The sequence below is a fragment of the Coenobita brevimanus genome, chromosome 57, assembly GCF_032717465.1.
Source record: "Coenobita brevimanus isolate Jiangsu-jjx chromosome 57, ASM3271746v2, whole genome shotgun sequence".
Classification (NCBI taxonomy): domain Eukaryota; kingdom Metazoa; phylum Arthropoda; class Malacostraca; order Decapoda; family Coenobitidae; genus Coenobita; species Coenobita brevimanus.
In genome coordinates, this window is record NC_137010.1 from 7,248,601 (window position 1) to 7,271,522 (window position 22,922).

The 22,922-nt window shown below is 42.7% G+C and overlaps 1 protein-coding gene across 1 annotated transcript in view; it reads left to right on the forward strand.

The window, feature by feature from the left end:
* Positions 1-22,108, forward strand: part of LOC145402083 (MTOR-associated protein MEAK7) — a 35,353-nt gene extending 13,245 nt beyond the window's left edge. The window contains exons 5-9 of the mRNA XM_080274191.1: positions 10,586-10,720; positions 13,720-13,822; positions 14,843-14,964; positions 19,374-19,553; positions 20,101-22,108. Coding sequence (XP_080130317.1) covers positions 10,586-10,720; positions 13,720-13,822; positions 14,843-14,964; positions 19,374-19,553; positions 20,101-20,220 — 660 coding nt within the window. The 3' untranslated portion in view covers positions 20,221-22,108. The remainder of the gene's footprint in view (positions 1-10,585; positions 10,721-13,719; positions 13,823-14,842; positions 14,965-19,373; positions 19,554-20,100) is intronic.
* The last annotated feature ends 814 nt before the right edge of the window (positions 22,109-22,922 follow it).

A 22,922-nucleotide genomic window follows, 5' to 3' on the forward strand; every position in this document is an offset into this window, starting at 1 on the left:
TTCCCTAGAAACTTTTCCACTATAGATTTAAGAATGAGTATCTGATCTACACAACCTCTTCCCTTCCTAAAACCTCCTTGTTCTTCTCCAACTAATTCCTCTGTTGTTTCCCTAACTCTGTTAATAAGTATCGTACCATATACTTTTCCTATTACACTAAGAAGACAAATGCCCCTATGATTACCACACGCTTCTTTTTCCCCGTTTCCTTTGTACAAGGGAATAATTATACTTGACTTCCAATCATCTGGGACTCTATCTTCCTCCCATGCCAATCTGCACATCTTCCACATCTTCCTCCCAGGCCAATCTGCACATCTTCCATATCCATTCCACTACTATCTCTCCCCCATGCTTCAGCATTTCACCACACATTCCATCAATTCCTGGGGCTTTCCCCAATTTGACTTTCTTCATTGCTTCCACAACTTCCATCCTACTGATTTCTTCCTGTCTTCTCACCTCCCTCCTTCTCCCACCTATTCCCCAGCCACTTATACTTGCATTACTTTCATTCTCTGTGTTAAACAATTCCTTAGTGTGTTCTCTCCATATGTTCACATTTTCTCCTTTCTCCAGTAGTAATCTACCATTTTTATCATTCACTCCCCGACTAAGTTCTCTAACACCCTGTCTAACTCTCTTTACCTCTTTCCAGAACATTTTCTTGCATTCCCTCTACTTTATACTCAAATTCTTTCCAAATTCCTCTTCCACTCACTTTGTACTCTTTCTTACTGATCTTTTTACCTGTCTCTCCCTCTCTTCATATAACCCTCTCTTACATCTCTCAGCTTCCATGCCCATGTTTCTCATCCACTCACTATATGCTTTCTTCCTTTGTGCCACAGCCTGTCACCTCTTCATTCCACTATGGTGTTCCCTGCGCCCCCTTTCGTCTTCTCTTCACCCCACACACACCACCTCACATGCTGCACAGATTTCTTCTGTGAATATCTCGCTCACACCTTCCATGTCCCCTATCTCCTCCAATCCTTATTTACCCAATCACTTCTCCCTTCTACAGTGAACCTCTGATAATCCGGCATCCAGTGGTTCGAAATTTTCAGCCCAGGGTCATTTTTAGCTTTTTTGGGTTAAAAAAAAAATTGGGAAAAGAAAAAAAAAATATCAATGGTACTACTGTACCACCCCAACACTACTAGCACTGATATTACCTCAGACGGCCTACATCAGCACTACAATACAATGGTAAGCAAACTATCATTTTTAAATTATTATAATTGTTCCCTTGTACAAAGGAAAAGGGGAAAAAGAAGTCTGTGGTAATCATAGGGGCATTTATCTTCTTAGTATAATAGGAAAAGTGTATGGTAGGATACTTATTGACAGAGTTAGAGAAAGAACAGAGGAATTAGTTGGAGAAGAACAGGGAGGCTTTAGGAAGGGAAGAGGTTGTGTAGATCAGATATTCATTCTTAGATCTTTAGTGGAAAAGTTTCTAGAAAAGGGAAAGAAGTTGTATGCGGCATTCATGGATTTGGAGAAAGCATATGACAGGGTGGATAGACAAGGATTGTGGAAAGTATTAAGAATATATGGAGTAGATGGGAAGTTGTTGAATGTTGTGAAGAGTATGTATGATGGTGCTAAGGCTGCAGTGCGTTTGGATGGTGAACTAAGTGAATTTTTCTCTTTGAAGGTTGGGTTGAAACAGGGGTGTGTCATGTCTTCATGGTTGTTCAATCTGTACATGGATGGGTACAAGGTAGGGTAGTGGATGTTGGAGTGGCCCTGGTGAGAGAGGATAGTGTTTGGAAACTCCCTGTGCTGTTGTTTGCAGATGATACTGTGTTGTTGAGTGAAGACAAAGGGGAGCTGCAAGGCTTGGTGGATGAGTTTGGGAGAGTGTGTAAGAAACGGAATTTAAAGGTGATGTAGGGAAGAGTAAAGTGATGGTCTTTGAGAGATGTGAAGTCAGTGAATGTACAGCGAGGTTGGATGGTGAGGAATTGGAAAATGTGAGTATGTTTAAGTTCTTGGGTAGTGTGATGAGTAAGGATGGAGGTTTGGAGGGTGAAGTGCTTGAAAGGGTACAGCAGGGAAGAAAGGTTGCTGGTTCCTTGAAAGCGTGATAAGTAACAGGGAAGTGAGCATGGAAGTGAAAAAGTTACTACATGACAGTATTGTGATACCAACTCTAACGTATGGAAGTGAAGCTTGGACATTGTTGGAAGGACACAAGTCAAGAGTGAGAGCAGTGGAAATGAGTTATTTAAGAGGAGCCTGTGGAGTCACATGGAGAGACAGGCTGACGAATGAGGATATAAAAGAGTGTTGTGGTGTGGATGTGGATGTGATAGAAAGCGTTATGAGGAACACACTGAGGTGGTTTGGCCATGTGGAGAGGATGGAGAGTGTGAGACTGATGAGGAGAGTGTATGTGAGTGAGGTGGAGGGGGAAAGAGGGAGGGGGAGGCCGAGGATGAGATGGAGGGATGGGGTGGAGAGGTATGTGAGAGAGGGGGGTGTGAGTTGGGAGCAGGGCAGTGAAATGGTAGGGGACAGGGCGACGTGGAGGCGATTTGTTTGTGGCCACCCCAAACGGGATTGAGGCGTCTGGCAATAGATAGATATATATATATATATATATATACTTGTACACACCCACTGGAAATTGACTTAGGACCTACACACAGAATTGCTATGGGAGAGTTGTCTGTCTTTTGCATTGTGTTTCCACCTCTACCAAAAGAATTTTTGCGGCAAGAAGTAACTGGCAACTCCTCTGGTGTTGGCAGGAGGTAGTGAAACACTCAGCACATCAGTGCTTGCCCAGAAGCGAGAGTGGGAGTATATGGTCACATTGCTCCAATCTTGCACCTCCCTCTTTTTTTCATATGCATTACTGTTTGATTCAGAGGAGAGATTGAGACAGTTGGTAGAGGAGTTTGGAAGGGTGTGTGAAAGGAGGAAATTGAAAGTAAATGAGAATAAGAGTAAAGTGATGAAGTGTACGAGGTTGATAGATGGTAGGGGGATGAATATAGTTTTGAATGGTGAGTTGCTTGAGGAGGTAGATTGTTTTAAATATCTAGGGTCACATGTTGCTGTGGATGGAAGAATAGATGCAGAAATGAAGTTTAGAATAAATGAAGTAGGAAAGGTGCTGGGAGGAATGAAAAAAGTGTTTAAATGTCGTTCGCTTAGAATGGATGTAAAGAGAAGGCTGTATGAGGGTGTTGTGGTACCGACTGCATTATATGGGGCTGAAACATGGAATATGGGTGTAGCAGAGAGGAAAAGTTTGAATGTAATGGAGATGAGATGTCTGAGGAGTATGTGTGGAGTGACGCGTATGGATCGAGTGCAAAATGATGAAGTGCGAAGGAGAACTGGAGTTGTTCGGGAGATGGCTGGTAGAGTTGAGCAGAGGGTGTTGCAATGGTTTGGGCATATGGAGAGAATGGATAATGATCGATTGGTGAAAAAGATAACTAGATCTGATGTGAGAGGTGTAAGACTGAGAGGAAGACCACGAATAGGATGGATGGACAGTGTGAAGAGAGCACTGGATGCGAGAGGGATGTCTGTTGAGCAAGGAAGAGTGGCTGTGCGTGACAGAAATAAATGGAGAGAAATTGTGAATGGATAAGTGATGACGCAGCCCTGAGGGGATATTCTCCCGCATTTGGTCTGATCAGCTAGTCAGGTCAGGTGCGGGTAAGGGGATGGGTCTGTTATGATGTGGCAGGGGTAAACCAGTTCTGCTGTCGGGCCCTGCTGTGGATGTCACTGATTGCATTGCGCAGTTGACCCTTGTGCGGTGTGATGCGGTGAGGATCTGTCCGTTCTCCCCTTTGGGGCTAAGATGCGAATGAATGTGTTTGAATGGATGAGTAAATAGAGAGTGAGTCGTCCTGTCTCGGCTACCTCCCTTTCCTTGGGGGAAGCAGCCTAGGTATATAGATAGATAGATAGATTACTGTTTGCCCTGTTATTTTCCTAGAGTTGAGTTGTCATGCCTGGAAAGTGCTGCTCAAGGGATGAGAAGGTCCGTATCATTGCATGGAGATAGGATAATGTCCCTATCAACACGGTTTGTGAACATACTAGACGCACAAAGTCGACAATCATGAAGATTCTTGCTGTAATGCATGGCCTGCCACCTAATGTGTACCAGAGCACAAGCATGGTGGTGGAAAGAGGAGGACGACTTCCAGAGGTACAGATATGCTTCTGAAGAGGGAAGTAATCAGGAATCCTTGACTGACAGCACAGAATTGAAGAGAATTTATGCCCAGCTATTACAAGACGTCTCAGTTCGAACTATCCAACACCGCTTGCAGAAGGAGCTGGGTTTGCCAAGCCGCACTGCAACCAAGAAACTGCTTCTCACTGACCGCATGAAGAAGCAGTGCATTCAGTTTGCCAAGAAGTATGCTTACTGGACATCGGATGAGTGGAGAAAAGTTATGTTTTCCGATGAAAGTACATTTCAGGTGTTCCAGGTGTGTTCTGCCAGGGTTCATCTCCCTGCCTCCTGTAGTCAGTATGACCCTGCTCACACGGTGCTGACTGTTAAGCACCCACAATCAGGGATGTTCCTCACATGAAATGGGAAGGGGAGGCCTCTTCTTACTTCCTAAGAACTTGATGATGAATGGTGGCCAGTACATTCAAGTTCTGAAAGATCATTTGTTAAACTTTTTTGCTATTCATGGGTGTGACTTTTTCATGCACGATTCAGCTCGATGTCACAAGTCAAGAAAGGTGACAAAATGCCTTCAGGATAATCAGATTGAGGTCCTCGTCTGGCCTGGCAACAGTCCGGATCTAAATCCGATAGAAAACTGCTGGGGAAAGATAAAGAAAGTCATGGCAGAGAACAAAACATCCAATCTGGATGACCTCAAGACTGAACTGACAAATGTTTGGTGCAAAGAAATGTCCTAAGATTACTTTAGAGGTCTAAGTGACTCCATGCCAAAATGCATCCAACTGGTCCTGAAAAACAAGGGAAACTTGAACAAACATTGTGATATACTATGATTTCTGTGTTGTTTAATACCTTGTGGGGGAAGGTCCTAAGTCAATTTGCGGTAGCTGTATATATGTGTGTGTATATATATATATATATATACACATATACACATTAATCTCTCCATTATCCGATGTAATACAGCCAAAGGCGTGTCCGGAAATTGGGTCCATCCATTTATTGGACCTGAGTCTTCTGGACAGGTACTTATGGACCCTAACCCACCCTAACTCAGAAAACCACCTACATACCTCCCTACAGGACATTCATAGCACCTATATAAGACCCTGTTCACATAACTAAGGGACGCAAAGCATGAAATAAATGAAATGGAACCAGAGAATGAGGATTTAGAGGTGAGTATGGAAAACAGCAGTTGACAGCCTACTGACACTTGCTAACAGACATGAAAATCACTATGAAAATTGCCTTTTTAAGACCCTATGCACACAAATAAGGGACACAAAGCATGAAGTAAATGAAATGGAACCAGAGAATGAGGATTTAGAGGTGAGTATGGAAAATATTTAGCAGTTGACAGTGTTGTACTTACAACATGTCTGTGGTGGTTGTTACGAAGATTACTTCACCTCTAAGGCTCTGACAGTGGTGAAAATGCTCTTGAAGCATGTACAGTAATCCAGTGTTGTGCTGCACTTAATCCTTAGCACTGTGAATAATAATTGTTTAAACAATAACGAGCACGAGCGGCAGCCATCCAGACGATCATTTACTCACGCTGGTAGTTGAGCAGGAACTGAGGAGGGGAAGGGGAGCCAGGGGAGCGGGAAGTGTGTGTAAACACAACAGCTGTTCGGCGCTGCACACCAAATTCAAATTATGGGTGATTTTTTTTTTTTTTTTTTTTGGGGGGGGGGGGGGGGGGGGCATTTTTGGGTGGTGAAGGCCCAGTCCCAAAATGTCCGGACATTGGGGTGTCTGAATATTGGGCGTAAGGATATTAAATGTCTAATATATATATATATATATATATGTGTATGTATAATGCTCATCATCACTCATTATTAATCATCCTTGTCATCAGTCATTAATGATCATTATCATTAGTTTTTAGTCATAATCATCATTATCATCAGTCTTCAGTCATCATTATCATCATCATCATCATCAGTCTTTCATCATCATCATCATAGTCTTGTCATCAGGCATTAATCATCATCATCATCATCATCATTTACTGTTGGATGCAGGAGTAGAAGTACAAAATAGGCTTGCTTACTTATTAACTCACTGTATAAAACAGAAGAAAATTCCCAAAACATGGTGTAATGCAATATTTATTTGACTTTACAAAAAAGGTGATTCAAAAGATCTTAGTTCATCATTCACTGCCAGATGCCATGTATCCCAAACGGGGTGGCCAAAGATCTTAGTAACTATCGACCTATTAGCTTATTATCAGTCATTTACAAACTCTTCACTAAAGTCCTTACGAACAGAATACTGTAACAACAATTTTGGAGGAAAACCAACCTCGTGAACAGGCAGGATTCCGAAGTGGGTATTCAACCACTGATCATCTACACACAGTGAATCAGCTAATTGAGAAAACTACAGAATATAAGAAACCACTGTGCTTAGGTTTTGTTTATTATGAAAAGGCTCTTGATTCAGTTGAGCACATAGCAATTATAAATTCATTGTGAGAACCAGGAGTAAATGATAACATTGTAAAACTGCTCGAAAACATATATAAAGAGGGAACTGCTACAGTTAAATTACATAAGGACTTGGAAAAAATTAAGTTTGAGAAGGGCGTGCATCAGGGAGATATAGTTTCACCAAAATTATTTACAGCATGCCTAGAAAGTATTTTCAGAAAGCTAGATTAGGAAAAGGAGTGAACATAGATGGAGAAAAGCTAAACCATCTAAGATTTGCAGATGACTTTGTCCTAATATCAGAAACAGCGGAGGCATTGCAAGAAATGTTAAATGACCTGAACAGAGAAAGTCTGAAAGTAGGGCTGAAGATGAACCAGAGTGAAGCTAAAGTAATGTTTAATCCACAAATACCAAAGAGTGTCATCAGAATAAGCGATGAAATTCTTGAAGAAGTTGAGGAGTACAACTACTTGGGACAAATACTAAAATTATCGGAAGATCATGATAGCGAAATAAAAAGATGCATTACAATTGAATGGAAAGCTTTCGGTAAACATAGAGACATTATGAAAAGTAGCTTGCCAGTTTGTATGAAACGAAAAGTATATAATGAATGTATAATTCTAGCTATGACGTATGGTTGTGAGACCTGGAAACGGACGAAATCAATGGAAAATAAATTAATCCATTCTCGAGAGCAGTGGAAAGGTCAATGTTGGGAGTATCTTCAAGAGACAGGAAAAGATCAACTTGGGTGAGAGAGCAGACTAAAGTCAAAGTTATTATAGAAGTTATAAAAGAACAGAAATGGAGGTGGGCAGGCCATAGTGTAAGAATAAGGGATAACCAATGGAGCAAGAGGCTGACTGACTGGACACCAAGAGATTGTAAGCGTAGCAGAAAAAGGCCAGACAGGAGATGGAGAGATGAGATAGAGAAATTTGCAGGGAAAACATGGCAAAGATTGGCCCAGTCAAGGAATTTGTGGAAAAGGTTGGGGGATTCCTTTGTTCAGCAGTGGACTAATTATGGATGCTGCTGCTGCTGTTGCTGCTGCTGCTGCTGATGACAATGATGATGATGACGATGATGATGATGATCATAAGGTACGTACTCTTATGAGCCATAGTTTGTGCTCACCCTGTACCCTTACTCCTGTCTGGAGGAAGGTTGTAGTCAAGGTTTCACACTGCCCCAAGACCTTTTGTTCCATGCTTAAGGTGGTAGTTCAAAGCTTTAATAGACTAGCCCACTCTAGGAATAGTTCATGATGACACTGATATTTTTGCAATCAAGAAACACTTTGAACTACTAGGTAGATGTCTTCATTTAGTGTGAAACTCTTGCTGTGACATCCCTGGTCAGTGAAGGGGTAGAGGGTGAACAAAAACAATGGTTTATAACTGTACCTTGTATTTTACCTGCTGTCCAGCCCTTTTCCCTCTGGGGGTAGAGGAGACATAATATTACCCACCTCTTTCCTGTGGACCAATAGGTGAGTAAAAGTGGCAGGATCTAGGTGCTGTGAAATATTCTACCTTGTTCCTTTGGTGGCATAGAGGTGTGGTTGCCAAAATGACAAACATTTGTGTTGCCTGCAGTCTTGTTTCCTCCCCACATCAGGAAGGAGGGGAGAGTGATTTGACTTGGTGATTTATATCACTTCTGATTCATGTTTCAAAGAGAGCAAAGAACCTTGCTTTAGATTTCCCAGCCTCTTATAAATGTGGGAAATTAGGTGAAGTATATTTGTGGATACTGATGAGGAGTATCCTTTTTTGTAAAGTTTTTGATGTTCTGTTAGAAACACTCACAATGGTACAGGGTGACCCAGAAAAAACTCTCACATTCAGGGCTCTTGTTTGGCGAGCCACAGCTCGCAAATCCGAGTATTTTTCCCCTTCGGCGAACAAATTTTGCATTTAAGTTGCCTTTTGGCGAGGAGAAAATACATCCACTTCAAAACCCAGTAAACCACAAATTAAGTAAATCTCACTTAAATGAACAAAAAAGCACATTGTGATCGATTATTAAGTCTTTCCTTGTCGCCACTGTGAATGTTTAAAACGTCATTACATGATTCTAATCATCACAATGGGTAAATAAATAAATATATATATTGCTCGTAAAATATTTCGCCTCGTAGTCAGTTTGGCCACTAAAAATTTATTTGGCTCATAAATCTGAAACCTTAGGAGCCAAATGGCTTGCAACCATCGGCAGTTAGCAAGAGCCCTGACATTTCAAAAGGCTGTAGCACTGGCAGTAGTGAGGCAGGAGGGGCGGGGCTAGGGTCTGTTGGTAGCCCAGCCCCAGCTGTCCTCATTCGTCAACATGGCATGGTCGGGAGCACACCGTGCGTTTGCTGTCAAAGCGGTCTTCACAAACAACCATTCCGTGATCGCCGTGCAGAGGGCCTTTCGAAGACGTTTCAGTATTCCACGGAACCAAAACTTTCCAGATCGAAAAACCATCTTGCAGTGGGTTGAGAATTTCAGGGCAACAGGCTCACCTTTAAAAAGAAAATCACCTGGTTGACCTAGGAGCACTCGTACGTCTGAAAATATTGAAGCATTGAGGTGATCTGTTGTGCTGTCTCCGAGACATTCTGTGCGGAAGCATGCTTTAGCTGTAGGAATATCCTGGGAAACTGCAAGGAGAATCTTACACAAAGACCTTCACTTCCATCCATACAAAGTGATGGTTGTGCAAGAACTCAATGCGAGAGACTGGATAAGCCGCAGGGAATTATGCGAGAACATTCTGCAACGTGTTCCGGAAGATGCTGTTCTCTTGTGCAGTGACGAAGCTCATTTTCATTTGAGTGGCTCTGTAAACAAACAAAATTTTCGCTGTTGGTCTGAAGACAACCCTCGCATGCTACACAAAAGACCTTTGCACTCCGATCGAGTGACTGTGTGGTGTGCTGTTGCCGATGTTCGCATTGTGGGTCCTTATTTCCCTGAAGAACATGACGTGTGGTTTCAGCAAGATGGAGCTATGGCACACACAGCTCGAAGATCATTGCAAGTGCTGAGGGAAATGTTTCCGGATCAGGTGATCTCGTTACGTGGCGATGTTGGGTGGCCAGCCTGTTCCCCCGACCTCGCCCCTTGTGATTTTTTTCTGTGGGGCTACCTTAAATCACAAGTGTATACCCATCGACCCCAAACTCTTGAAGCCCTTAAGGTTGCTGTTCAGCAGGAGATAGCTACTATTCCACCCGACATGACCTGTCGAGCCATGGCAGCCTTCAGAAATCGCCTCCAAGCGTGTATAGACAGTGACGGCCACCATTTGGAGGATGTCATGTTTAAAACATGATGAATAAAAACTGTATTGAATGAAGTTTCATGTGTGCAAATAATATTTTGATTATCTTTAACCATTTTTTTTCATTTACCTTTGAAATGTGGGAGGTTTTTCTGGCTCACCCTGTACAAGCCATGCAATCATATTCCTGTGGGTGTAGGAGACTTAGCACTTTTTGCTTAGTGATTTAGCACATTTTACCCAGTGATCTGTTTGGCTTAACAGGTTTTACACCTTACTTATTTCTCATTTGTTTTATATATCTTAATATCAAAATAGTTTGCATAATTAGTTTATAAAATATTTACATGTTGAAATAAACTAGTAAGGAAGAGGTGCTACTGTTCATCCAGCTTAACTGGATGTAGAGATTCATCCTTTTGCAGTGTACCTTACGTAGCTCAGCTGCAGAAAAAGACATCCTTTTCATGACACTTCACTGTGACTAGCATTATATTCCAGCATCAGTCTTGTTACAGCTCAGGATTCAAGATGGAGAGATGGCAATATCAGGCCAAGTTAAAGTAGACAGAATATTCTAAGCTTCCGTAGCTTACTAGAATTTGGTCCTTAGCCTGTCGGTTTTATTTTTGCATGTAGACCAGATGGCATTCCATCATGTTACTATGTGTTCCCATGCTGTCAGAACTACTCAAGCTTGCTGTCTGCATCACAAGTGCTGCTGCTGAACTCATCCCTGCCAGCCTTCCTGCGATCTGAGTGGCGTCTGCTCTTCTCGTCAGTGACACACGGATGCAGTTTCAGTATACTCATGAAGCAGGTCGGTATTGGCAATAGGTCAGTGATCTCTTCCAAAATCTTATAACCTTTTTCATACAGGGGGAGATGGTGGCTGAATCAGTAGAGAGGTGCCTTGCAGTCCTAATTGACCTAGGTAGTAGTAGTAGTTGTTCCCTAGGCAGTCTGGCCGAACAGCCCCGAGCCCCTTAGGAAGGCCATGGCCGAGACTGGGCTTTCCCACAGAGCTCTCAAAGAGTGTATGTTGTGTTGTTGGCGTAGGTGATTGTGTGCAATGCAGTCTTCCATAATGTGCTTAATAGTATGGGGTGCTGTGTTGCATCCTGGACAGGCATTAGCGATGGAGTCATCCAGCCTCTTCTGGTAGCTTAAGAGGGCTGGATGGTGCCCACATCTCAGCCTGGCCAGGTGGACCCTCTCCTCACGAGGAAGATAGGATTCAGAAGGGTGGATGTCAGGAGGCCGTGCATGCAGCTGTGTGTTGTCTTTAAGTGACTGAATGGTGTGGCGAGTGATCTGAGTGTGGATATGCTTCTGGAAGCTGGTCTGAGGTGGGCGAGGGGGGAGAGATGACAGTATTTGTGTATGGTATCATGTGCTGGGTGTTGTTTTGATGTTTCTTGGTGTGGCTGGATGTGCTGCCATGTACTGTAGTGGATGTTGTGGGTTTGTGGAGGCTGCAGCAAGAAACTGGGTGCCTCTCATGTCTAGGTGATCCTTGACTTTGAGGACTTTGGTTTCTTGATGTAGGTGGTCTGTTGGTGTAGTAGCTGTGCAGCCTGTGATTATTTTTAGGGTCTTGTTCTGTATGGTCTGTAGAGTGTTGTAGTGTGTTTTGGTCAGGTTAGAAGCCCAGGCAGGGCTTGCATAATTCATCACTGAACATATGTATTGTTTGTATACTGTAGTGATGGTTTCTTTGTTGTGTTAGAATGTTGTATGGGCAAGTGACCTCAAAGCATTGAGTCTTGGTGTTATTTTATTTTTAATGTTTGTGATGTGTTGTTTAAATGACATTGATGTATGTTACACCAAGGATTTTGTGTGTGTGTGTGTGTGTGTGTGTGTGTGTGGTAGGGGAGTGTTGTTTATGGTGAGGTGTGGGATGTGACTGTTCTGCTGTCCAGTTTGTGAGAAGAGTCACTGTAGATTTGGGTGGGGCTATTTTGAGTCTGTTTGTGATGAATCATTTGTGTAGTGTGTTGAGGTAAGGTTGAATGATGTGTGCAGCTGTGTTTGCGTTTTGGTGTGTACATGTAAGTGTTATATCATCTGCATAGGAAGCTGTGTGTATCTGTGGGGTGTGGGTACGTCGTGCATGTATAGATTAAAGAGTGTAGGGGACAAAACAGATCCTTGGGGGACGCCGTTTGTGAAGTTTCTGATGTTAGAAGACTGACCGGCAAATGTTACGTGTGCACATCTGCCTGCTGAGTAGTTTGCCAGCCATCTTTTTGTGTTAATGTGCATGTTTGTGTTGAGTATTTTGTTTGTGAGGTTGTGGCGGTGGATGGCATCAAAAGCTTTGCTAATGTCTAGTGTGACTAGGAGTGTTCTGTGTGGTGGCCTAGCTGAATTCATGCCTTCGAAAACTCTCTGTGTAAGGTCTGTAAGAAGGGTGTTTGTGGAGTGTAGTGGCCTAAAGCCATGTTGTGACTGGGCTAGGGGAATGTGAGGTGTGACTAGTTGTAGTATCAGTCATTCAGTGACTTTAGAGGGGGTGCAGAGGAGTGTGACGGGGCGATGTGAGGAGGGTAACGTGGGGTCTTTGTTGGGTTTAGGGATAGTGATGATATTGCCATGCTTCCAGATGTTGGGTATTATGTTGTGTGAGTAGCTGTAGTTTGATATGTTGGTGAGTGCTTGTATGCCTTGTGGTCCAAGGTGTTTAAGGTGAATGTTGCTTATGTTGTCTGGTCCACAGGCAGATGAGTACTTGAGGTTGTTAATGATGTGCTTCGTCTGGTTGTAAGTGAAAGATGCGTAGTCTGGGTCTGTGGGGAACTGTCTCTTATGTCTGATGATACGTCGGTCATCCGGACGGGGGGTTAGATGGCTGACTTGTGAAAAGTGATTGATGAGAGTGTTTGCTTGTTGTTTGTTTGAGGGTATGGTGTCTGTTGTTGTGATGGCAACGTGTGATTGTGTGGTGTTGCTGTTGGAAAGTGTGATGCTGTTTAGTGTTTTGTAGAGTTTGCTGATGTTTGTTTTGTGGTCAAGTGTTTGGAGATAATTTTTCCAATTTAGTGTTTGCTGTTCTGATATTTTACTGTTTATCTGAGTGTTGAGTTCTTGTATTTGTTGTATGGTGTCATGTGTATGGGGTTTTGGGGAGTGTCGCAGTGTGTCCCATTGTCTGATGAGGCCTTGATTTTCTGGTATGAAGTTGGGTTGACCTAGGTTTAAATCCCTGCTGGGGCAGGGAACAGTTTAAGGATTTGAATTTCTTTAAAGCAGACTTTACCGATGTCCCGGAAGACACACCAGCATGTCGTTAAAACCCCCCGCTAATAACAATACACAGGTCATGTATAAGACATCCCTACCATGTATTCAATATGGACGGTGGGTATTAGCACTGAAGTGGTGACATGTGGAGGTGTATGAAATACAGGAAAACTATTAGGCCTTGGGAACAGGCTGTGAAGCCAATGCCCAGAGTCAGACCCATACAAAATATGCAGTCCAGTACCATATTATTCTCTTTCATTCTTGCTATCTCCAGATGGTTATATATAGATCTAGGGAAGCATTTTGAACTGGAGGGGCTAAATATAGCCCTAACTCTCTTTTTTGACAGACCCATATAAGAAGGATATTGTAAATGTCATAACTGTTTACAGTATTTATCTATCACCAGATGCCGTAATCCCATGAGGGGTGGCCTCAAACAAAACACCTGCATGTCATGCAGTTCTCTGTCATTAGACTGCCCTCTCTGCAGCTCATACACCCCTTTGTCATATACATCTCCAGTCTATCAGTACTAGTGTATTTATTTTACTTTATTACCACTTCCAGATAGTGGGCAAGGGGCCAACACTAATTGTCGTTGAGGACCAGTCAGGCAACAAATTTGGAGGGTTTGCATCAGTGTCATGGGAAGTGCGGCCTCAGTTCCAAGGTAACATCTTGGGATTGTATGTGGTTTTGGGGGAGTCAGCATTACAGTATATATAGTCATTTAGGATGCTAGCATACAGAGAACAGAATTATATACCATCGCTGTTTCACTTTAGGAAGACATGACTCCAACAAACCCTTAAGTCACACTCTTGAATGAACAGTTCCCCATAGCTAAACCTGCCGAAAGTCTTGGACTTCCTCTGGAACCACACATGACCAGCTATCAACACAAACAACATCAGCGCAAAAGGCTTTTAAGCTCAGCACAGTACTCTGAACACTCAGAATCATCTTTCATGAGCATAGAGAACCACTGTGAATACTGTTTACAAACAGTTCATCTCCACAGCTCTAAATTATGCTAACCCAAGCTGGGCTCCTACCACATCACCCACAATCATGGAAAGCTTTACACAGCAAAGATTCATACCATTCAGATGACACTACTAACTAACCCATCCACAAGGAAAAAAAGTAATATACAGAATGCCTTAGAAATATCCCTCCACCACCATCTAGCACTGTGGTACACAAACTTATACATAAACAAGTGACCACTTCAACCCTTCAGTGTCTTTAACCTTACAGTTTCCTTAATGAACCTCCTCTAGATAATCATCCCAAAGAATCTTCATAGGATTATGTATACTGCTTTTTCTGAAGGAGCCTAATTAGTGAGGTCTCCAGGACCAGGTGGTCGTGAGTTCAAGTCACACCCGGTAGCTGCCGTGCCAGGAGGGGTAGTGCCCTCCTGTCACCTGGCAGGGCTATATGATCTAATAAGGTCTAGCTCAGGGGAACATTTCCCCTTTACTGTACTTCCATATCGTATTTCTTTTTGCCCCCTATCATAGATATATCTGCCCCTTTACATATGTACCTGTACTACATGTCTCTTTACCCCTCATTGTATGTCTTTCTGTCTGCATCTCCCCATCCATCTCTCATACATCTTCTACCATGTTTTACATCGATCCTAAAATAGTATGCTTTTCAACCTTTTATCATCCAAAAACAGGTACAGCTGACTGCTTTCTGTTCAGCCTGGAGCCTCGTGCCGGAGTCTTCCTCACCACTGGTTACAACTCCAACTACATGTACCTCAACTACCTCGAGAAGAACACCATGCCCAATGGTCTGGTGAGTGCATCAACCAAAGCACACCAGAATGTACTTGTAGGAATCAGTGGTGCTGCTCTATTAGGATGTCATTTTTCTCTCATTCAATACATTTTTCTTTCTCTGTATCTGTCTATCTATCTGTATCTGCCTGTTTGCATCTCCATCTCTGTGTCTGTTTGTCTGTCTGTCTGTCTCTGTCTCCTTTTAGCAACTGCTTACCATACATCCCAGAGAACTATCTTTTTAATACAGTAACAGCTGGCAACAGTTGTTTTGCAACCCCAGTCTGTCTGACTGAACAGACCCATCAACTGCTGGCGATCAGTCGCCCCAGCAGGGCTGTCCTGTACAGTGAACTGATGTTCCCAAGTGGCTGACAGTGCTTTGCCACAGCAAGGCATAGGGATTAGTGAGGAAGTTTGATTAATGGATGGACAGTGCATTTTCATCTCTCCACCCAGTTAATAGGGGCACCATGGTATGCTCCATGTCACTCCATTATTTGGCTATATGGTTACCACCCAGCATTGTAAATGGTTTCCTGAGTTAAGGAAATCACTTGGCTTGCCACTCACTGTAGTGCCACCTGAAATGGAAAAAAGTGTAATAGATAGTGACAAGAAGGATGGGAGAAAAGGAGGAAAGGAGGAGGACAGACACAGAAAAAGAATGATAGACATAAAGGTAGAAGTAGGCACCACTACATCAAGTGAGTGAATGATTGGCACCTTCACATACCACCACACTGTACAGTAAAAGTAGGATAATGATCCTTTGGTCACTCTACTGTAGTTACCCATTTTATGTGTTGCCTGACCAGTCCTGTCCCACAGAATGGTCTAGTAAATGCCATCGGTCATTAAAAGAAAACATAAGAATAGGACAATGATTTAATATTACTGTTAACTCAGTTTGTTGGTTTGTCTGTCTTTCTATCTGTGGCTTCAACAAACACCTTGAAGCTTCTTTGTCACCACGTCCTTATATCACTCCAAGCTTCTGCCACCTCTCATCACCACTCTCTTGTGTTACTTCAAGCCCCTTTGTTACCACAAATATATATACATACAGTAATAGTGTACCCCACTTGTCCAATTCTGTATTACCAGACATACATCATTATCCGACAGAGCAAAAAATCTGGCAGAATATCGTTTTTTATTGCATTACTGTAATCGAGAGCACATGTTGATACAATTTTTGAAAACAACCAACGCTGCTCACAACACCCCTGCATTACTGACGATATCCTTCAAAACAAAGGCCACATTCTGCTCATGGAAACAATTTTTCAAACCACCCGCTGCTCCCCACAACACCCCTGCACTCCTGACGGTGTCCTTCAAAACAAAGGACACATCCTGCTTTTGGAAACAACTTTTCAAACCACTCACTGCTCCCCACAACACCCCTGCACTACTGACGATGTCCATCAAAACAGCCTGCTTTTGGAAACAATTTTTCAAACCACCCTCTGCTCCCCACAGTACCCCTGCATTACTGACAATGTCCTTCAAAACAAAGGCCAAATTCTGCTCCACCTCAGTCACAGAGAGTAGCCTGTCCAGTGTTGATGGATGTTAAGTCTGTCATGGAGTTTGTGGTCTTTGTTGTTGTACCAGAGCTTTTTCTTGGGCTTATGTTGCTTGCTCTTGTGCTTTGTGCATACTTGTAGCTCCTTCTGTGGAAAATAATATAATGTTTATGTTAAAATTCATGCAGGCAGTGCTGGGCTATCCTGTGTCTTAAGAAATGTACGTAGTTACTGGTAGTTGCTCGTTTTCGGTTTTATTCATATCCTTCTAAGCATCTCACTCTTACTTTTGATAAACAACAGAATGCTGTATTCGAAATGCCTGTAAAAGATCTGGTGAAAATAATGAAATGTTTACCTAAAAAAGCACATATTTGGTGCCAGCATGTCTCATTTGTGTTATGTAACTTACGTAGCTGGTTGCCAGCTTTTGGTTCTACTCATATCAGTCTAGTCATCTACACATGTTACTCTCACTTTTTATAAATAACAAAAAATATATGTAATGATTGCAGTGCCTTGTCTGAAAAATGATAAAATTTTTACATATATGCATGCATTTGGCACCAGCCCATCATCTTTGTTTTGCATAAATTATGTTGCCAGTTACCTACTTTTGTTTCTGCTCATATCCATCTATGCATCTCAATATTACCTTTAAGAAATAGCAAAATATTCTTAGTGCCTGTAGCTCTTTTTTTGGAAAATAATAAAAAGTGTATGTAAATACTGTATATACATACAGTCACCCTTAACATCCACGGGGGTTAGGTAACAGAGACACCCACGAATGTTAGAAATTCGCATATATCTGCTGCCCCCCTTAAAAACATTTCTGGACCCCCCATTTCCTTTTATAACTAAAGAAAAACCCTATGTACATGTTTACAACCACTTTATTTAATACAAGAACACTAAACAACTATTTAATACAAGAACACTAAAAGTTATAAATAATGAATAGTGTACTGCATGGCCTCTTCTGACTACTGTGCTCATCCCAGCTCCCTCCAAAAGGAAGAGTGTTACAGTATATTTCATTCACTGGATAATGCCATTACTGTACTAAAACAGCCATGAACTGTGCCTGGGATAATGTTACAGTGTCAGCAGAGTTCAGCGAAATATTATATTTTTTTCTGCAGCCATCCGCGGATATTCAAAACCGTGTATGTTCAACTGCGGATGTTAAGGGATGACTATATACAGTAGGCTCGCCCAGTGCGCGTCATCACAGTGCGTGGATCGCATTGTGTGTGAGTGACCAAAAATCATAACGAAAAACCTTGAATGCGCGAGTTTACCCCACAAAACACAAGGTAGAGGCAAGAAGTGGCTTAGAAACACCATTTTCCATCATTACGCGACCCCCCCACACACACAACGCGCCAATAGTGACCTAGAGGCTCATGGGGAAGGTGCTCAAGAGGAGTCTACAATAAGATATCGCCAATAACAGCTTCAATAATAACGTTTTCGGCAATAACAGTACGTTAGAATAGATACCCAGTTTCTATAATAATGATGTTTATTTCGTGAATACCAAGTTGTTATACTGCCAATACGTCCATAAGATGAGGAATGAAACAAACAAGCAAGAAGAGATGAAGGAAATTGCCGAAAATGTGAGCAGCAGCGAGGAGGAGAGGGAGGATCCTCCCCTCGCCACCTCCCCTGACTCGCCCACCGCCATCCTCCACTGCCCCACGTGACTCACCAGCCGCCTCCCTCTCCACCTTCACAGCCCCACCTGACTCACCTGCTTCACCTGGCATACCTGCAACCCCCACCATAATGACTGTTGCTGCATTCTGGAAGAAATGTAACATTCAACAGGCCGTAAATTTCTCCGTCAAAGCCTGGAATAATACAACATTGGCAACCGTTAAACAAGCGTGGTGCAGCCGGGGTGGTGGCGGGGGCACTATAAGTGCGTTGCCGCAGCTCAGAACCCCTGTTGTTTAAGTCCATCAGGCCTGTTGTCTACTGTTGTTAAGGTGACTGCCCATATTTTTGTTATTGCAGCTATATCTGTAGTACAATGTCTGAAAAATTTGACATTTTTTATGTCTCTAAGGGCCAAAAAATGTCCAGGTATTAGGGGGTACCGCCCATATGTAATTTTTCCCATAAGATTATGTATTCCCAGTACGCGAATTCCCAGTGCACAAGGTCGTGGACCGCCCAATCTCTCGCGCACTGTGCGAGCCTACTGTATATATATACTGGTATATATGGTAGGTAGGTGGGGGCGCCCACCATCCACTCACTCAATGTAGTGCTGCTCTCGGGTGTCTACCCTGTCCTCTCCTCCATCCATGTTTCCTTCGATCTTCTTCTGTCTTGTTTTCCTTCATTCTTTTGTCTTCCTTCTGCCTACGGGTGACTTTGCACTCCCTCTTCTGCCTTTCATTCCTTCATTCTTTCCTCTCCCTTCTGCCTGTGGGTGACTCTACACTGAGTGACAAGCCAAATGGTTTCCTGTACACCAGGAAACCATTTAATACGCTGGGTGGTAACCATATAACCAAATTTTGGCGCCTGGTGGTTTAGTGGGTAATTATTGTGCTCCAGTCGGATTGAACCGGTGAAGGTTTATATCCAAGGGGTGATTGGGGTTGATTGCTTATATAATGCCACTCAGGGGTGAGTGAGGCTGGTCACTCTCATCTTAAATGTCAGGACCAACTGCCTAGCCCCCGGCTTCTACGCTCCTCATGGGGCAACGTAAGATTGGAGGATATATATATATATATACCGGTACTGTATATTTATAAAAATTACTCCCTTCCATCACTCACTCCAAATCTCTCTGTCACCACTCTCTAATACTGTACTCCCTTACATCTTTTCAAGCCCTGCTCCCTCACTCACTTCCTTATACAATATTCAGGGCATGGGGGGTCGAGAGGAGCTGTTTGGATTCTGGCTGGACTATGACTTTGGTAAGGGTTCAGTGGCGCCATCATGCACAACATACCGCAGCCCACCCCTCTCCCCAAACACAGAAATTCAGATGACGGCCCTTGAGGTATGGGGAGTAGGACCAGAGGAGAAGGATTCCGATGAGGAGGTGAGTGTGATGCTGTATTGAGCTGTTGTTTTGCTGCTTTGTTTATTGGGTTTTCAGTTAAATGGATGGACAAAGAATGTGTGGAAATGCACATGACAAAGGGCCGATCTCTTTCGTTAACTTGACAGTTGATTGACTTGTTCCATCCTACGTGTGCATGTGTAGTGCATACCAGTATGTCTGTCTATCTATATATGTTCTCTTCCATCCCCCACTCATATTTCTCTTCATACCCCCTACCCCTCTCTCCCCTTTAATCATTCACCTCTGGTTTTCACTGTCATCCTTTCGCTTTTGTATTCTATCTCCTGTGCACATCCTTTTCCTTGCCTCGTCTTGCCTTGCCTTTGCCTTGCCTTTCCTTGCCTTGCCTTGCCTTCTCCTCTCTTCCTTTCCCTTCGCATCTCTCACTGTTCATCCTCACTCACTGTCTTCCTTGCCCACTTCACTCTCCCTCTCTCCTCTCTCACTCTCCTTCCCACCAGTCATTCTCCTGCACATCACTCTTACTCTCTTTCTCTTATCTCTCACTCTTTTTCTCTCACAGGAAGGAACACGAAGCAAGAAGAGTGCGTTAGACAAGAATCCTGAAGCCCGTGCTATGTTGGACATGATGGGGAAGACGAGGGTGAGTGAGGGCTTCAGAGAGGAGGAGAAGGATGACTGAGAAGGAGGAGGAGGAGGAAGTGTGAGAAAGAAGAGAAGATCAAGACGAGGGAAGTATGGGGGATAAGGAAGAATTTGAAGGGAAGAGAAGATTAAAAAGAGGAAGGTAAGGAAGATATTGAGGTATGTGAAGGGAAAAAGGGAGGGAAAAAAAAAAAAAAAAGAGGATCAAAAAGAGGAAGGTATGAGGGACAAGGAGGAGGAAGATGAAGGGAAGTAAAGAGGAGGAGGAGGAGGAGGAGGAAGGTATGAGGAACATGGAAAAGGAAGATAGGGGGAGAAGAGAGGAGGAAGAGATTTAAAAGAGTGATTTAATGTCACTGAAGAACAGGAGAGGCGAAGAGAGACTAGGAAGAGGAAGGTGTTAAGGTAAGGAGGAGGAGGAAGAGAATGAGTTAGGAATAACAGGACAACTGAGGTAGAGGGTGAAGAAGGAGAAGGATGAAGAGAGGATGAGGATGAGATAAAGTTAAAAAAAGAGAAGAGATAACTAAAAGAGATGAAGAAATTGAGAAAATGAAGAAGATAAGGAAAAAGAGAAGGAAGGGAAATTTTTAAAATCACTAAATGAGGGAGAGGAACAAAATATAATAAAGACCAGTAAGTAGAGAGAAATACAGGGAAAATGGAGGATTGAAGAAATGGAGAGAAAAAAAATTAAAAGAAGGAAATAATGGTAAAAATGAGAAGGAGGTAAAGGTAGAGAATGGAAGAATGACAGAGAGAATTGATAAGAATAAAGAAGAAAAAGAGTAAAAGCAAGGGGAAAATTGATGTAAGAGAGTGAAGAAGGAAATGGAAGAGAATGGAGAAATGATGAAGAGAGGAGATTTAAAAAAATATATATAATAATAATAATACAGGTGAACAAACAAGAAAATAATGTAAGTTCTCAAAGTAAGTATTCATAAGTAAAGAGAACTAAGGAAGAGAAGGAAAAAATACAGGAAAGACAAACATTTGAGGAAGTATTAAAGTGAAAAAGGAGCAAGACCAAGGAAGGAGAGTTATCAAAAAGAGAAGAAAAATTGATGTAAGAAAGCTGTGGTGTAATCTTGTTTACATTCTTGAATATTTGACATTCCTCATTTGCCGTAAAACTACCATAATTTATTTATTTTTTTACATAATTTAGATACTGGACACAATTCTTGTAACCCTTACATTTCAGCTGGAATCAGTTGATATCTGGCTTTCCCAAAAAAATTTGAAATCCCAGCCATATTCTAGCCATATTATTTTCAACTCTTGGCTCTGCAACATTTTTGGTTCAAGGGGTCTTTACTAGGGAAAAAAAAAAATTCCAGTGTTAACCAGAGTATGGTATTGTAAAATATCTGTATAAAAATTGTTATCACACTCTAGAAGATTATAAATATTATTGCTAACTTTTTGAATCTGATGGAACTGTAAAACTGTTCAAAGACATCTGGCATTAGCCAGGATAAAATAAAAACATTGCCTTGTTACTGAAGGGGTTAATTTACTTTCATTCCCATCATCATCATCCGGACCTCCTTTCCCACTCTAGGGCAGGGTGAGGAGTAGCAACGTCCAGACAGCCCAAGTTTGCCCAATCTAATGGGTCACGCTTCCATTCACTCATCGTTCAAGACCCCAGAATTGTCTGATATGCCATAAAACTTCCACCACATTCTGTAGCTTCATAAAAATGTATCTGATAGAGTCAGTCCGAGCGCTGTCACGTTAAAAGGGGGTGCCAAATCCCTCATCGTCCACTTCTTCTCACAGCATTCATCCACCCAGCTCGATCTCTTGTCAGTACCCTAGCCTCACCGACTTCCATACCTCTCTTCCTCACACACTCATTCACCATATCCCTCCCCTGCTGTATGCTGATGATTTGGTGTTGATTGATGAAAATGAAGGGGAGGTGCGGGAAAGGTTTAGGAAGTGGAGAGATGGTATGGGGTGCAAGGGCTTAAGAGTAAATCCATATAAAGCAAAATTGATGATATCTAGGGTTGGTGGTAATACTGTCAAAGAAGAGGGAGAGTGGCCATGTGCAATTTGCCCTAAGGGCGTGGGAAGTGATTCCATCTTGTAAAGTGTTTGTGATAAGTGGGTGCACAAGAGGTGTGGTGGTATTAGAGGTAGAATGTAAGATAATGCTGATTTTATGTGTGTGGCATTCCAGGGAGAGCAGGTGGAGATTGTCAGGCGTGAAAGGATTGAACTTGCTGGTGAGTCTCTTGAGTGTTTGGAAGAGTTTTGTTATTTGGGAGACATGTTATGTGCTGGTGGTGGAGCTGGAGCTAGCTCTGTGGCTGGGGTGAGGAGTGGTTGGAAGAAGTTCAGGGAGCTGTTGCCTCTCCTGACATTGAGAGGACTCTCTCTACATGCAAAGGGGTCTTTGTATGCAGCATGCATTAGGAATGTAATACTGTATGGTAATGAGACCTGGGCAGGAAAGGAAGAGGATATTCGCAGACTGAAACATGCAGAAATGGCAATGATTAGGTGGATGTGTAGTGCGTCCATGCGTGCAAGGCTTTTGGGGCTGGGTTTACGATGGAAGAGTTGAGAGGTAGGATGGGACTGGGGTGTATTGGTGTTGTGATGAGGAGAGGTAGATTGAGATGGTTTGGGCATGTGGAGAGGATGGGGGCTGATAATTGGGTGCAGAAGGTGAGAAGCATTAATATTGGGGTTGAGGTTATGAGGAGTAGACCAAGAAGGACA